Below are 18,180 nucleotides of genomic sequence, written 5' to 3' on the forward strand. Positions count from 1 at the left end.
CGTTTTGAACCTACTAAAATTCAAAATTACAACCGTATTGTGCGTCTTTAATAGTCGTGATGGAGACGTTAGTGTGTGATCGAATTCTCCGTAGAGAATCAAGATTTTCTGCTCTTTTAAATGTTACTTATTTCTTTACCTCATTCAAACAGGGTGAAATATATCAACCATACTGTTAAACACTAGTAACCTAACAAACATTGGGAGGTAGTGACCGCATGTAATACTGCAGTACCTAACAAACTGCTAGGGGGGAGGCGAAATGTCAGTTCTTCTTCGGGACTTTGATGGCTTCAACCATACTAAAATTCATACAAATCCGTCAAAGGGATATTGAGTTACAGATACAAACGCACATACACACACAACCAAACACAATACCCCCGTCAAAGGTGAACCTCATTCACAGAGTTAATAAAGAAAGCAGGACCAGGTCATTCATTGCCCATATTCCACTTTATTCCAGCATTTTCATTGTCAGGAATAAGTAGTATTTACATCATTTTTTGGTATGGTACACATCTTTGTTCTTGCACAAAACTTTAACTTGAAGCATATCCTGTACATCACTGCAAGCTAAAAGACTCCGCACTCACAGAAGAAACACATCCCTAACATAGCAGCTACAAACCAACATCAACATCGGACAATCAGCATACTAGAAAACAACAACAAAAGCATACATTTCAGAACAAAAACGGTAAAAACTCATCTTCTCAAGCATGGCAAGACATTTTTATGTACACTTCATATGATTGTATCACTTCTGTAAATAACTTATTTGTTGGAATATAAAATCTTGCTAACACAAGTGGTCCCATTATCTCACACTTCTAACAAGTTCTTTACAAAACAAGCTCGCAAAGGAAGAAATGGCAGTGAAGTAACTTCAATAACAAGGACATTCTGTTTTAAATATATCAGGACACCAGCACAAGAGAACACAAATGACGATTATACGCTTAGCACGGTTAACTTTGAAGGCAGCAAACAGTTCATTTCAGATGGCATATTTATAATACAACTCCTTTTGTAAGATATTTCCAAATACTGTCTTCCTATATCACAAATGGTCCACTCCAAAAGGGGTGTAGGATCCCAATAAGGGCATAAGAGCCCAAAGCTCCCTCCCCTATGTACCACCATGGGTTTCTGACTTCTCTTTCCCACGGTCTGGTGATGTATGCTACCAGGTGTGGAAATAAAACATTTGGGCTCAAAATGGTTGAGAATCCTCCACCGTCTCTGGCTGTTTGTTGCGTAGAAGGAAACATGTTCCAAATGAGAGCCGGTAATTAGACGGCTTTGGCTCACATAAAAATGTAACAAAACTAAAAGGTCTTTCCTGTTTCTTTCTGGATGTAAAATTTGCCGGGGAAAAAAACTGAAGACTGGGAAGAAACAGATGTTCGCAGGCCTAGTAGGAGTACATCCTTTGCAAAAAAATCCTTAAATCCCATGAAAGTATTATTCATTTTGCAAATACTGCTCAAAATTCACATGTCTCATAACTTTAAGATTTAGTTTTTGAGAAATGATTCTTTCAATAAAGTCCTTGAAACCCACAACTGATGATTCAGAAAATAACTGATGGTGAAGTCCTTATCAAATTCTCCAAAAATTTCAACAGCATGTCAGCAACGTTGATAATTTCCTTTCACTTTCAGGATTTGCCCGGGGCGTTTGGGGTTTTACGTCATCCTTCCGGTAACCAATAAACACAAAGAATTTGATGCCCTCTCTGTTTCCTTGTGCTGGGTCCACGTATAAGTTAGAATGCAAAGGCTTTCTTGAATAATCTAAAACAGAATTCTACACAAACAAGGGTAATCTAACAGCTGTGTAGACTTACCATTCATGATTGCCAATATCTAATTATGCTTGGGCTTAAAACACAACAGCAGCATAACACACATGTATTGTTTGGTGATGATTACAAAGATGCGTACAATATGATACAAGGAGGTCGAAATCATGACTTGAGAACATTGACATAGCGCTCTGTGTGTGGTTCAACTCCAACAAGAACCACTGTAATTTGTAAAGAACAGCTGTCTTTATCTTGTAGAGATAAGCTCAGCCATTGGTCATGGAGTTGTAATTCTAAAGAGTCATTTATGCCTGGAGTCGAGTGATTACTACAAATGATGTTTTCCTGTGACCATTTCAGAATATCCAAACGTTTAAGGGTCTCCAAAGTACTATAATAAATAAGCATTTTTCCTTTACCACATCACAGTCAACACACATTGCCGAATGTCATTGTCAAGTCCACACAAAGTCAATTTTATGGCATCCATAGCTTGCATGATATGCAGCATGGTAGTGGTAAAGTACATAACATGCAGTATGATAATGGTATTGATAGTACAAATGTTGTAACAAGGATAACACTTATGAAATATTGAATGATGTTGTCTTTTATACTAGCAATATTTTCCAGAAAGCCAAGAGTATGTATTGCACAAAATCTCTTCTGAATGCAAAAATGGATATCTACAAGGTGTGAATAGTTTTAAAAAATCATTGTCTTTTCTTTTTACAACATGATATTGTATTATTAACATGCAGAGGATTTAAAACATGTTGAAATTCAAAAGCATGAATGATTTTCTCACCAAGTGCAGTTATGATTGCAATCCGATCGATAAAATCTAGAGTACTATTTACAAGTAAAAAGTAATAGATTATCTGTGGTTCTCACCTATTTACATCAATATACAGAAGGTACTGTAAAATGGAGAAACTTGGCAACTGCTTTATTTTGGCAACTATTTCAGTTTTGTTCTTTATTGCCAACATTCATCTTGGCCAATCCAAAAATGACAATAGCTTTCCTAGAAATTTGTCTACTTTCTACTCCAAAATAATCTGATTCAGCATTGCCAACTTTTAGCATTTTACAGTATTTCACTTGCATTTCTAGACTGTGATCAAAGCCTGTGCTGAACACTATTCACATAAGTAAGTCCCTATACATGGAAGTGGTCTAATATGCCTTATTTCAATATTTGGGATGACATTGACGAATCTGAAAACTGTTTATATTGGCATCCAATGATTATGGAGAAGTCATCATCCTTTGAGGGTTGCTTAGCAACCATCACGTTACCCATGATGCATCTTAACCATAACAACTAGGGGATGTGGCAGTTCAAATAAACTGTCCTTTCCGGGGGATAAGACTTTCCAAGACATAACTACTACCATGTGTGTTCTGGGCGTGTGTTTTGTGTTAATGATCTTGCACCCCATATTGGTCAATGTCACCCTTTAGACTGGAGGATCACAAAATGAAGTCACTGTTTCACTGAACTGACCCCTAAATTGAGACATTGGCCTTTCTTTGCTTGTCTTGGCAGCAGACATAAACAAAGGAGTCTTGTGGCCCCTGATTAGGTCCAGATGTATCCTGGGCATTCTGAGGTGGGGATATACTTCATGCAGAATCAACCTGGGAACTGTATCTTGGTGAAAGGTGGCTGAGGCCATACACCTCCAGGGGTGTTTACTTTATCATTAATATTCAGGCGGAAGTTTCGCTGAAGGTCCTTCTGAGGTCACGAGAGATGGCGTTACCAAATGTGCGTCCTAGGCCAAGGTGACCTCTACTGCAGGGAGTACCGACCTTGCGACCAAACTGTCCCATCAGATTGTTACATATGGCGCGCAGACATTCCACGTTTGGGAAGGGTGACCAAGTTTTGCCTCCGTAACCGTTTCTCCATGGGCACAATATTGGGAGAAGAAAGTACAAAAGTCTGCAGTCACAAAGGGTCACTTTGTAGTGGTTAAGCGATAGCAAGAATCGTCTTTGTAGTGGGTGCAAATGCATCACCTGTTGAATCACTTCCATATAGGACTTGGGCCACTTTTTGCTCAGCTGCACAGCAGCATGACAGTGGGAGGGGGGTGGTATGGCACCTGGGGAGGTCACAGAACAGGTCATAGATCATCCTTCCCACCCATCACCTCCTCCATGTTACACATGTTCCTTCCTGTCCTGGTGGCATATTCTGCCAGCTTCTTGAATTCCTTGAACCGAGGTGCGCAGCCCAGCCGCGCCTTCCCAAAGTGGATGCTTCCCGTGATTAGGAACTGCCCCTCCCCTTGCTGCACTCCGCACTTCAGCGGCGTCCGTACAAGCCCATGGTGGTGCCCGTGCCCATGCCCGTTCTCCACGAAGATGGTCTCCTTCTGACGCAGTACCTGGCTCGCCGAGAGCTCCAGCGTGGATTCCTTGGTGTCGGCGTTGTTTGTCACCGACTTGATCCGTGCTTTCACGACTGCAAGATAAAAGGAGAGGCAAACCGTTAGGTCAACTCTGTATAAACATAGACACAGGCTCCATCAAGTGTGAACCATTGTAAATAACACAGTCTGGTGTAAAAAGGTCTTCTTCTGGAGTGTGAAAGTACGACCATGTGTAATGGTTCACCTTCAGTCTGGCATGCGAGCAAGAGAGATATACACCGACAACTTTCAAGGGTGGTAACACTGGAAAACAGCCATTAGTGCCAGGTGGGCTTGTAGGTGAGAAGGGGCATCCAACATGGAGAACAAGTAACTAGACATTGACACCACTGTTGGATGCTGTTGGAAAAATGTCAAAAATGTTGTGTCTAGGACAGGTGGTCCTTAGCCTGTGACACAATGGGAATACACCTGTGAATTGTGTCAAGTGAAAAATAGCTTGTAAAACATAATGAAAATACATATCTGATAGCATGTCATTAACAATGTTAGTGCTGGAGTAAATGAAAGTGACCTGTGTAGAGAGTTAACACAGTAGATATGAGACAGGAAGACAATGGCTGAAGATGTGCCACTACAAATGGACAGGCACAGATTGCGAAAGGATTGTCATGCTCAGTTTGACATCAGACAAGAGCTTCACAAGTACCAGACAGGAGACACCCACAGGCAGCTGTACACAAAGAGGAAAAAAGGCTGAATTGTTTACAACATAACCTCTATACTTCCAAGCAAGTGACAACCCCATTATTCACGTCCAAGTTCACAATGTCTGACGGAAATTAAGCCATCAACTGAAACGGCACAGCTGTTCCCTAATTAATTGAGTCTATCATCCTTGGGACTCTACTCTCCAGACTAAGTCCCTGTTGCTAGCAGATCCAAGACAGTCTTGAGTCTCAAGGTCAAAGGGTCAAGTGCACGCAGAATGCCCTGGCATAACAGAGACCTCAAGCTCTGGCAGCTGAAGTCAGTCCTTGTTATGTTCACTCAAGTTTCATCTAGTGTCGTTATCTGTCCCACATGAGACGATTCAACAATGCAGACTTGAAGGAATGTCCAAGGTGGGATTTCTGTTTCCTGTAACTAAGTGGCATTGTGGGATATGTCTTCATCAAGGGATGCATTCCCATGATGCAACACATGAGGAAAGAGATGGGCCAATCAGACAAAACCTTGCCTTGTGAAAGGAAAGACCAAACTTTCTTTCCACACACCACAAAGTACATGTACTGTAACCAAATCCACCACATTATAGATTGTAGAGGTATGGTTTAAGAACTGAAGGCCACCCCAGGAATAAGGGTGCAAGGTTTATAGAAGCATACATAATCCATTTGTTACTAACAATAAACTTTAAAAGCATGAGTTGACATGTTCCCAACCAGTTGCAAACAGATTATAAGGTATGGATCTGATACATATACATAATGACATAACAGAGATACAAAGGAGTATACACCATGAGTAAATTATCCATAAAAAAGGTCGTGAACTGTAAAAAAATCATTTGCAGGATTCATATGCACTGATTTCACCTCACAATAGAAATCAATTACTGATGGTAAAGCCATGTCATCAAACAGACAAAGAGCATAATGGAACAGTGCCTTTTCATTATATTTCCATACAAATTGGTAAATGAGGGTCTCATCTAATTTCAGGACATGCAAATCAGGAGTATAGAACCCCTCACCAGGAGCTGCTAACCCCCTACTGTTTGTTTGATCAATGTTTTAATTCCTTTTAATGAACCCAGACAATTATAAAAATACAAGGCACTGTAAACAACATGTCTACATGCATGCATGTAATGGTAGTTCACCTTTATCCACTTGGTAACCTATATCCGTTGTTGTTAAGAACGAGATATTTAGTGATATCTAAACTATGGAAGATGGTTTCAAATTGCAATATTTTCATAGCATTCCAGTCTGACAAAGCCGTCTATCGACTTGATATCCCTAAATACTCTGATTTTATATGCAACGAATAATTTTGTTTGGTTGTGTTTTATGGATTGCAAAACATAAATTTGACCTCTCAAGCTGTTTTCAATCACATTGAACACATGAACAAGGCTACATTTTTACCTTGTAACTGTTATTGTAGCTGATACTAACTGTGATAGCTCTTAGGAAAAACAGGTTGCCACAAGGTTACCATCTGAATGACAACCATGAAAATTGCATGTTGATTGTTTTGATGGGTGATCCTACATGTCAGATTTCTAATCTGTCCTGGCTTTTTGACAGACAGGAGTTTATGTTATCTCTACAAAATGTGGGAGGGGGGCATCCAGATGGGAATAGCATTAACACTTTTCAGCTTCATGATGTGGTGAAAGTTTCTCCGCCCCATAGTCATTACTTATCCTTGGTACCCATCCTATATATTTTCATAGGAAAGTAAAAAATATGATACAGCCAAAATTTGACTAACAACCAGTACGTTTTCTAAAAATCACTGATAAGCGAACTTCAAAGCTGCTTTTCTAGACGAGAAATTTCCTTGCCTATATCCTCACTTCCTATCTGGGATCAAGGAAATTTACCCAAGGATAAACAGAGCCTGTTTTTCTGTGTTATTCCTGACTAAGGTCTTACCACAGGGGTGTGTGCAACTTATCCCTGATCTCAGCCTCCAAACCCCTGGCCTATCTGTGAGTAGAATTAACCTGGCTTACGCCTGACAGTGGGATATGTGTGGTAATTGGGAACCGTCCTGCTGCGCATAGCTGAGACTCAGGAAGAAGGCTCCAAAGTCGTCCCAGTGGTTTCAATTTGGGCCCTGCAGGAATGCCTCTCCTGGGCTAATAACCTGACTAGGTGGAGGCGCCAAAAGAAGATGTCTTGGGGAGTTGTGGAGGAATGCTAAACCTCAAACTGGGTTAATAGCCAAGATCTGTTGGCTGGGATAGCGGCCAGTTTCTGGTTCGGTCAGGATTATTCCACATCTGCTGCAAGTCTTCCGAAGTTATGAAAATAGATATCAAAGTAATTTCCTATAAATCCCCCCAAATACTACAGGGTTATTAAATGCTACTGGGGATAGAGCTTGTGTTTCAGATGAGATTTATCTGACTAAGGTCATAATTAGAAGCAATTGGTGGAATTGCAAAGAAATCTGATTCCAGAAAAGTCCAGCTCCTTCCATGAATGATGCAACCTAAAAAGCTGTTGAAAATGAAGTGACAGGGAAAATTTAAAATTTCTACTGCTAGTACATGTATATGATTTCTTACATTGTACGAAAATCAGCCAAATGGACACATAGTTTTATTTCGTTAACGTCACCTTCCATGAATGATGGAACCAAAAAAGCTGTTGAAAATGAAGCGAAGGAAAATACTCAAAATTTCTACTGCTAGTACATGGATATGATTTCTTACATTGTACGAAAATCAGCCGAATGGACACTTGGTTTTATTACGTTAACGTCACCGATACGATTGGTACAGAGGTGACCCCATTACATTATCCATCCAGGTGTTGTTCCAAATCCCCTCATCACCTTTGTTTACCAGTGTGCAGAGGCAAAACTGTGGGGTGTAATCTGTAGAGAACAAGGGTCTGCTTCTCATTTTCTGACCGAAAATTAGTTGTAATGAGGTCGCCCTGCCTTGTAAACACTGGGAGTCTACTGGAGGTGCCTAGCCTTGCTCATGAGGTATGCCAACTATGCCGACTTTGTTTCCAAGAGGAATAGTGTGTCTATCTAACAACTCCAAGGTAGTGGGACTCCACGAACCGGTGACCTACATGTACCTAATTAAGGAGGTGGGAGGATTGTCTTGGTGATAGATATGCTGGTTTATTAAACTGGATTATACTGCTTCTTTGTCTTGAAGGGAGGGACTGACAATGACTTTGGGATTGAAGATCATCTTTTCCTTTGTACCAAGATGGTACACAAAATATCCAAATTAAATGACTTTTGTAACTAGCAACCTAACCGTTAGACTAACATTGGACCAACAGTCCAACAAGGTACTTTTAATTTTCTACTTCTTGAAGTTCTTCTATTTCTTGGAGGAAAGTCCTCAGATTTTACTGTTATACCATCTACAAACAGTGTAATTAAATAACTTCTGCACAATTTAACAAAAGTGCTAAGTCTACTTGAATCTACAATTTGTACCATGAATGATTGCTGTCACCACAACTGTATTTTTCTTTCCATCGCTCACATTTTTGTGGTGTGGGCTTGTGCCTAACACCCAACATTTCAGGTCCCAACAATGGATCAGTATTCAAAAAAGCTTGAAAATTGTCCATGACAACTCATCTCCCAGGCTTTGAATCCAATACAAGCAGCCTTGCTTTACCCTAATCCAAACCCCCATTCTAATACGTTGGCAATCTTGTGGAAAAAATTAGGTTCACCTTTGAGCAATACTGTGGGTGGTCGAACGGGCCAATAATTACAACTTCTAAATTGAATCAGTGTTCACATTCTCATTTGTCCTGTGTGGCTTTACACAAAAAATACAGCCGAGTTCCTGCCATTTCCATGGAAACTCGACATTGGGGACAGAAAAAAATCAGAGAAGCGTTGCTCGAGTTTGTGCGCTGTACTGCGGCCCTCCATTCTAGACAGCGTAATCCTTTTAACCAAAATGCAAAGTGACCCCAAGCGTTAAAGTGCGGTCATGAAAGGTCACTCTAAATGGTTATCCTTTTTTAAAGCCATCCGGCCGATTCATTTGGTTCCTTCAAAAGCTGTCCCACAGCATGCAGTGTCCATACATGCGCAGTCTGCCATCTTTGGTATAACACTGTTTCCCTTTGTAGTTTGTCACACTGCTTCCAAAACATCCTTTGTCCTTGAAACTTTTTTTACCAACTGCAGTGATATAACTTCCCCAAATAAAGCTCAAGCGTAAAAAAATATTGAACAAAACTACCAAAGTTTGGAAGGTATAACTACCATACAGTCATGGATGTCTGTATGTAAAAAAATATTTATGATGCCAATTAGCAATATTGCATTACTACTATCCCGACATCTGCGGTTTAACATATCTATTGTTTCAGTGGCTGCTTCCAGAGATGTGTGCGGCTTAAAACCCTAGCATAAAAAAAGATATAACAAAACTACCAAAGTTTATGGCTTGTACCAACTACCCCATACAGTCATGTCTGTAAAAAAATATTCATGATGCTAATAAGCAGTATTGCATTACTACTGTCTCACCATCTGCAGTTTAACGTATTTATTGTTTCGGTGGCTACTTCCAGAGATGGGTGCAGCTTTCCCACGCACACAATTCCCAGGTGGGACCTGTTATGTCCACTCTACCCGTGGTGATGGGCTGGGACCTGTGGGACTGCCCTCCACTTCAATCAATTCCAGCATGGAAAATGCTCCATCACAGACAGCAATATCCCCAAATTGCCACGACCTCCCATGAAAATGGCCACATTTTGTGAACCCATCAGAAAACCGTGTCAAATCTAGTCAAGGAACCAAGGGTGTGATGCCTCGGGTAGATAGGTATAGCTTGTCTTGTGGGTTTGCAATTGAAGGCCACTTTTCTCTTGAAATCGCAGAACCCACAAATTTTAGAAAATGTGGGGCTTTTCGTCTCCCTCTGCTTCCAAAAAAGAAGTCAAACCCAACCTGCTTAGAAATAGCCAACACTAGTATTAGATTAGAACATTGTTTATGACTGTCCATTGTCACTATGTGTATACCATGTACTTGCAATTAGCCCTCGGGCACGAACTTGCAAATAAACTTCTTATTATTGTGCGAAAGAAACTATTCAAAACCTATTGGATTACCTTATAATAAATTATAAGCTCTGACGAAGGTGTCTGAGAGACATCAAAACGTAAGCTATGTAAGTACCCACTGGTTGTGTACAAAGAATTTCTCCTTTATCCTAAGAGTAGAAATGTCTCTAATCATCAACATTCCTTGAATCTATGCTCTAAATTCTATATTCAAATTATAACAACATATAGCAAACTCATTTGCTTTCAGTTTCACTGTGCTTTCATTGCAATGTAGGATGGAAATAGATTTGTAGTGTTTTACGTCGCTGTTGGAATAATTCAATTTAATAGTAATAACAATGCATTGGAGATGCATGTTTGCAATTTGATGAATTTGTAGTGGAAAAAGTCATTGTGAAAATGAACCACAGTAAAAGTTTCAACACGTACAGCACTGCTCATCTTTGTAAGTTTCTGTCACAAGAAAATATCGCTACATCTTATAAGCATTTACAAGAAAATGTTGCCGCATCGCATAAGCATTTACAAGTCTCAAGAGGCCTCTCACTGTCCCTTTGACCCCAATCTTTCCTTTGTTACATGGCTAGATTTTAAGACTGAACCCCTCAGCGCGCATCCCACACCTGGAAGGTAATGGATGTTTTCTCAGCGAGTCGGTGACACTCCTTCTGAAAGAGGAGGCCACCATTAACAAACTTCAAAGCACTCTATCAAACCCTCATGGACACTTGTTTATGCCTTACTTCTAAAGGCACCCTGAATGGGTGCTAATGATTATCAATTGGTTGGCATCTCTTATCATGGGGTGGCCTGTAGATCATTATGAGCTGTGTTACCTAGCAATATTCTTTGGTGGCGAAAATAGCCTTTGCCATAAATTATGATGGTGCAAAATTGAAATCTTGAAAGGAAAAGGGAGGAGATCTTGTCAAGAGAGGCCTGTTCCCATCTGCCAGGAGGTGTGTTCTGTTTGGTGTTGGTCAAAAGATTTTTGTAGGCTTCGCAAGTTGCTGACTAGGCACATTTGAGTTATCTATCTTTGGACTTAAGATATCATTGAGCAATAGCCTTTGAAAGAACACTAAAATATCCTCATGGCATTAGAAACTAAAATTCTGAATAGCTGTTTTGGAAATTTTCAAAACTTGTTTCAACTTTTGATAGCGGATGAAGTGACGTTAGCATCTAACCTTTTTGGGGGTTCAAAAATACTTTATGATTGGTACATATTAACTGCTCTTATCTTCTTAAAATAACTTGGCAGCTAATAAAAATAGATGTGCTTTTTGCAATACTTACATAAGATATCGAGGCAGATTTGTTAGTGTCTTTGTGAACATCTCAGAGTCAGCCTTAATGTTTTTTTTTTATCAGTTTGAAACCTTAATTTAATGGTGACAATTAAATCACAGACGTACAGCATGATACCAACATTCGTGCTATCCATAGCTCTAAATGTACACAGTGCCAATTGTTTTGAGTGCTTGAAGGCCATCACAGGTCAAGAAAGAAAGGGTATTACATTTCTTTCTCTTCCTCAACAAACTTGAAGCTCTGGTCCAACATACTAATGAGGCATTGCCAACATGTATCTAAGTACATACAAATAGTCTGTGGTCTGTAGATCCTTGAGGTTGGACTTTTTACAAAAAGCCAACTCTATATATGAAAATGTTGCCATGCACGCACCAACACATGGCTGCTACACCCTCTTTATCATACACTTTGGGCAACTCTCTGGACTTGCTGACATCTGTCCACTTGTGTTGCACCAAACAAAACACGAGAAGGAAAATGGTGCTTTGGTCAAAGTGGCCCTTCCTACAACACCTGGCACTAAAGCCCCTCTTCTGAATGACCAGGCTACTGAACTCGGTGCAAGAGTGCTCGACTGTGTCCCTTTTTTGGCGGGACAATGGCGGACGAAAATCAATTGTCGCTCGACCAATGAGGACGGACGGACAATATGGCTGGGAAGCAGGCGGGCACAATTCCCACGTTTGGGACACCCTCCCTTCCCCCTCGCGCTAGCATCTGTGCATCTGTCTGGGGGACTGTCCTTCCCACTTCAGGACAAAAAAAGTAGGCATGTCAAATCCATTCCCCTGTTAGCAGGGTGGAATAGCGGGGTGATCGACTCCAGAAAAAGGGTCTGAATCCCGTCAATGTTTATTAATCGTCAGTTTGGCACAAAGGCAGCGGCGGGATCTGACAGCCGAGACCAGAATTACTCCTTTGTGGTGGGTAAACAGCTATTGCTGGTCATTGTGCAATAAAGAAGGTCCTGCTGATGTATTTTTACCAGCTGCCAGGACAATTCCATATTGGAATACAATGGAGTTCACCGGGGTTCCAACATTAAGGGTGACCCAAAACGGGAACAAGCCATTTGTTTTACATGATTGTCCTAAAATGGTTATTACACTTACAACTGCATTAACTTTTAAACACTTGCTTTTTTGTGCCAACTTCTTTCCATTAAAATTAGTGAAAAACATTTTCAATGATGCAATTTTTTACAAACAAAAAAGAGTATTCTACGGAAGGTTCAAAACACCTGTAATCGAGTGTACTGTTCATTTTACATTGTTAACATGATGAAATCTTCTGAAATCTCATTCTTTATTGGATTACGTTCAACAGTGGCAGCAAAATCCTGATTTACAAAGATATATAAATGTGATAAACTGATATATGTGATGTTTCCTTACAAAAATACTATCATTATCTAGTCACTTGTTTTGTTGGTTGGTTTAAGTGTGCATCTTTCAGAGATCCAAAGTAAAATGTGTTTTAAGTTTTACCAACAAAACAAATTCTGTTAACTTGGCAGATGGCAAACTGTAGGGATCTATACTAAAAAAAGAAAACGTGAGAAAGAAACGGTGGGAAAACTGAATATGAAACTCTCTTCCACCTCCAAACCTAGCATTAACCTGGGAGGAGGTAAAACGAAGGATAAATTGATAATGGCAGTGTGTCAGCTCATGTTATAAACGACCTTTCTGCTACACCATGGGCCATTCCGTATGGGTAGGCAATTGCGGATTTCCATGGTGCTTTGAAAACTCTGAGGGAAAAAGTGGAGAACCTGGTATTTGTTGTCGGACAATCGCGGTAAAGAGTATAATCAAGCCACTGGTAATGGCCTGTACGAAATGGCCTTGAAATTACCCATTCTGAAGGAAAGGAAGTACAACTGTGTGAGCCACACTTGAGGGGACACACTGTGACCAAGAAATGTCAAAGAAAGGAAGGTTTGATGTCTAAAGAAAGTTGGGGATACTGAGCAAACTTGGAGTGCAACCTACCGTTTTGTAGAAGTGGGCAACCTTCAAGAGACCTAAATTTCAAAGAGGTTGCACACTGAGCATACTGTGACCAAATTCATTTAATGTTTGAGGTTTTCTTTTGTGACTATCAACTTACAACATGTTTCATAATGTTATGTCATGACCTGTACTTAGCCCACAGTGGCATAAATGTGCAATAAAGGTCTTCATTTGCACACTAATAGCTACAGACAATGGCAATTTTGAACTGTCTCCAGGGAAGTGGTATTATCCTCATCAGTCATCCAAGTCTCATCTCTTGGGGGATTTGGAGATGGGCTTATTTCCAGAAAGAGCTCCATTATAAGTAGACAGCCTGCTGGGAATTTGATTTGTACTGGATACTTGGTGCTAATGTGTCCCAAACTGGCTGTTTGCCCCAAAGTGTGAGAGGTAATACATCTAATCGCTGACCCCAGGGCTGTAGCGATGGCAATCAGTTGTCATGACCCGACAATTCTAATATAATTTGGGAAAATGAATTGTTATCAATGGTCGCTGAAGTGGGAAATGGGGGGCCCAAAGTCCCATTCCAATTTGATGCCCCATCATGCATTGTTATGAATTTCTGAAACAGTTCCTGTAACCATGAAAGTCTTCTTACTAAAATACCTTCAGAAACACCTCCTAATGTCTAGTAGTTGGAAGTATTATTCTTACATACACTAGCAAGAGTTACAAATCTGGTAGATTTGAGAAAAAGGTATGCAAGAAGAGATAAGGGTTTTTCCATAAGCAGTCTGCAGAAACACAAGATGAACCATGACAATGATTGACAGATATGTTGGACAGCAGGAAAGGATGTGCGTTTACAAAGGTAAAAAAAATGAGAGAATTTGGAGTACAAACTTACCAAAGTCACTGCTACAGAAGGCTGTCATCAGCTCTGTGTCATTGCAGGGTCGGCACTCTGAAACAACAAAAACAACAACAAAGCTTTTATCAAATCTAATTTTATGACTCATTGCACTTGTGACAAATTGTGATGGTTTTACGTTCACATTTTTCACGGGGACATCTTATATGTGAAGTTAAAATAACAACTGCCAACATTTTCCCTTTTAGTTTTACAGCAAAACCTTGCATGGAAGTTTCAACAACAAACTTTTAAACCCACCACAAACACTCCATCTGAACTTAAATCCCTGGAAACATTTCCCCTTTTGTAGCATTTAAACTTTCTTGTACATGTATATAGAACAGTATGCGACCCATACCCTTTGCTATTTGTCCTTCCCTTTTCAGTACATTCATGTACTACTACTTGTACTAGTAGAATAGTAGCATCAACAAATTCTAGACACTACAACTGTCTATGGCATTTCCTGCCATGTCCACCTTTCTTTTCATGCTAATGTATTCATATGGAAGGAGATGAATTAAAGCATGGCAAAGTCCACACTTGTTGTAGTGAGACATGTCAAATACGCCATTCAGAAAAACTGCATACCTATATATGCATACTGAATGGCGGGCTGGGGAAAAATATGACGGGAAGACAGACACTAACTTTTGTACTATAGGCTCCAAGAAAAACAGGGGACATTATTCATAGCTGGTAGCACTAATGACCACCATTTTGTCCTTCTTTACAACTTATAAAGCTCCTGTAATGATATCTACATTGTTTAGTGTTCAACACAGCTTTCTAATCCTACGCTGCAGCAAAACGGTTGCCATGTCTTTTGAAGTGAATGGAGTCTTTGTGGGTTAACACCAAGGTGAGGTGCCCATGCATGAAAGAATGCCTGGCCTGTGGCTATCAGCCAATACCAGCCAGGCTAGCCTGGAGCCAGGTAGGGCCGGCCAAGCCGCTCCCTTTGATACCAACTCAACCAGCCGCGCACCCCCATCTTGGGTCATAGGTATTATCGTCCGTGCCAAACAAATTGAGGCGTGTGTCCGGAAGGCTCCGGCACCGCCGTTTCCTAACCGTCGCGGTGCGCACCAGCGTTCTTTGGACGAGTACTGTTTAATCTAGATTCCCCCGATAACCCGCCCTGTGCGCGGGACAATGGTGAAAGCGACCTCGGCTGGAAACCAAACACGAGACCTGCATTCTGAGCTGACAAGAACACTATACGCTTAGTCCTGGCCCCGTATTCACCCCCTGGTTTACATGTTTTTCTATCCCTTTCATGTCCAGAAACGCGATGCAAGGCACACGCCAGTACCCACAATACATGCCGCCTACATGTTATGGATTACACTACCCAAAAGGGACTTTATACCCCTTATTTACTGTGGCTGTGGACTTCTTTTGCACCACATTATCCCCAGTAAGCACTCCCGACTGCCTCCCCAGTGTTTATCCCAACACACTAGGGTATAAATATCAAGATTCCTCACTCCTGTAAAAAAACTGACTTTCCACAGCATTCTTCTGCATGTTACTGTTTCAATGGACCTGTTTTGTATGTCTTGGTATGAATAAAGGTATCCAAAGCAGACAAAAGCACTATTAAGGACAGACGCTTGAGAAGCAACAGAATATGTTGGAAGGCTACAGAGGTCTCACATCGGTAGGACTCTACAGACAGTAAGAAATCAAACCAAGCAACATAGAGTTTCAAAAATATCCTTGCAAAATCGAGCAGGCTGAAACACTGCGTGTCAAGCTCTGAATGAGATTGCATTCTTTTGCAAAGATTTCAATTCTGAAAATAACATCACAAACTTGTTCAATCAAAGCACATGAAATAAATTTGGATAATTCACATCCAGTATCGTCTAGTTTTGAAGAAATACACAAAACCGTCTTGTTTGCGATTTTTCCCTGAAACCTTTTCCAAACAATAGCTGCTCAAATCTGGGACCTTCTCGCCTTGAAGTGTCAGTAAGCATCACTTTCCGTGCTTATTTGCCAGAAGGATTTTACAACAGGGATATCCAATTCCTATTTGCCGTCCAATATTTGCATTTTTCCACACATTAACCCGTGAGGACCATTCAGTGCCCAAAACTTCTGTTCCTAAAAAGTTCTCTACAAGTACAACTACAATAAAATTAGCACTCCGTAGATGTTGAAATCAATTGTTTCCAAGAATATTTTAAAACAAGAAGCAGCCTGAATAAGAGATGACATACCAAGATGCTACCTACAAATCCCTGTGGTAGCAGCTAAAAGTTTGTTTCTTTTTCTCAGCAAAGAATGAAGATAAATCTTTCCCCCCCCCCCCAAAAAAAAACAGAGTATGCAGATTTGAAGACAATGTTTCAGAAGCACCATGTAACAACTACAGAAAGAAACAGCAAACTTTCTTTTTTCTACTATTAAAGTTTGATCCAAATTGCAGCTTGTTTCCTTTAGTACATATACTTGTGAGTCAGCAGACTTCTAGTTCTATCCTGTTGGCACTTTTCCAGCTCAGTGTGACAGGCCACATGACTCTATTTTGTGATTCTGTGCAGGCCACAGTACAACCCTGGGCATGGACTGTGACAGGGTAGATGGTGTCAGGGTCATGACATACCAACCATATATCTTCACACTGCTGTTAAACTGATAGAAGATGTCTTCTTTAAAGTGCATGTTAGAAGAAAATCTGTATCTTCAAAGACAACTACACATCATTCAAAGGACTACTCTATTGACTGTTTCTGCAGGCCTATAAACAGTTACACATTATTTTTACGAATTGAAGAACCACATTTTACAGAAGTTGCCTGTTGCCATTTACAGGTAAAACAGAAAGGAACAAAGTATTGATTTTTTGCTGGGGATTTCATGTAACTTTGTTGTTTTCAGCAATCAAATGAGAGATTCTCAACAAGTTCCTTTTCCTCGGTGAACACTTCATCAAGAGGCGACCTTTGACAAAGGTACCAGTCAGAGAAGGTTTGAGGTCAGGACACCAGCTGTCTATCCAAGACACCCCCCTCCCCATGAGGACCGCTTCGCCAGAGTTAGGACCCTTCTTTTGTGAGCATACCAACAGAAAAGCACAGAGGCAGACTGCAACAACAGAGCGCTTGTTCTTTGCTAACCCTGATTTATTCATGAGAGCTGAGCGGATTTGTGGACGGGCTAGAGGCAGGGGGTCGGACAGATCATCCCTCTTTCCACCAGGGCCAAAGAGGATCAGAAACGACCTTACAGAAACGACCTTTACATTCCTCCAGTACCCAAAGCAAATATGCCTAGGGCACCTGGTAGGGTATTTAAACATCCCAAAACATCTGGGCTTGCTTGTGGCTGCTGTACATAGTATACAGACCAAGGATGGCCAAAAATTTACAAAGATTTCTATCGCAATACTGATAAAAGGGTAAAGGTATGGCCAGAAAACAAACAAAGGTGTTGTCTAGAACTCGGCAAAGCAGAGTAATGGCGGGGTGCCAGCAAAGCCTGATTGATATACACTACGCCAGCCGCCTATCACGCGACTGCCCACTTAAAGGTGCGTCAGAATGTAATTTGCCAGAGGCCAGGGTAACCGAAGACCTGTAATAAGAAAGGGGTGTCTTCTTAAACAATGGGTATCAGTGATTCTTAAAAACAAGAGAATAGAACTTTTGACCAAGTTTTTTTGTTCAATGTAAGATGTCTTGATGTCTGTAGACAACATGCCTGTATACCAGACCCCAGCCCGATCTCAAAAATATCTATCGTTTGATATCTTTGAGATTGGGCTAGGGTCTGGTATCAAGGCTATTAGCCTGGTTACAAAACCCCAGCCCGATCTCAAGTATCTATCGTGCAACACGAAAGATATCTGAGGTTGGGGTATGGTATCCAGGCTACAAAGTACAAGGCTATAGACAACACATCTGACTGAGTTAGCGAAATTCTCCAAGTCCAATCAAATTGAAGAAGGTGACCAGATTTCATCATACCAAAAAGTGCTCGCTAA

At 40.7% G+C, this 18,180-nt stretch overlaps 1 protein-coding gene across 1 annotated transcript in view; it reads right to left on the reverse strand.

Moving 5' to 3' along the window:
* Positions 1 to 437: 437 nt before the first annotated feature.
* The window catches only part of LOC118428785 (meteorin-like protein), a 25,610-nt gene continuing 7,867 nt past the window's right edge, over positions 438 to 18,180 (reverse strand). The window contains exons 3-4 of the mRNA XM_035838990.1: positions 14,181 to 14,237; positions 438 to 4,286 (exon numbers count right to left, since the gene is read on the reverse strand). Coding sequence (XP_035694883.1) covers positions 3,946 to 4,286; positions 14,181 to 14,237 — 398 coding nt within the window. The 3' untranslated portion in view covers positions 438 to 3,945. The remainder of the gene's footprint in view (positions 4,287 to 14,180; positions 14,238 to 18,180) is intronic.

This window comes from Branchiostoma floridae, chromosome 13 (assembly GCF_000003815.2).
Source record: "Branchiostoma floridae strain S238N-H82 chromosome 13, Bfl_VNyyK, whole genome shotgun sequence".
Taxonomy (NCBI): domain Eukaryota; kingdom Metazoa; phylum Chordata; class Leptocardii; order Amphioxiformes; family Branchiostomatidae; genus Branchiostoma; species Branchiostoma floridae.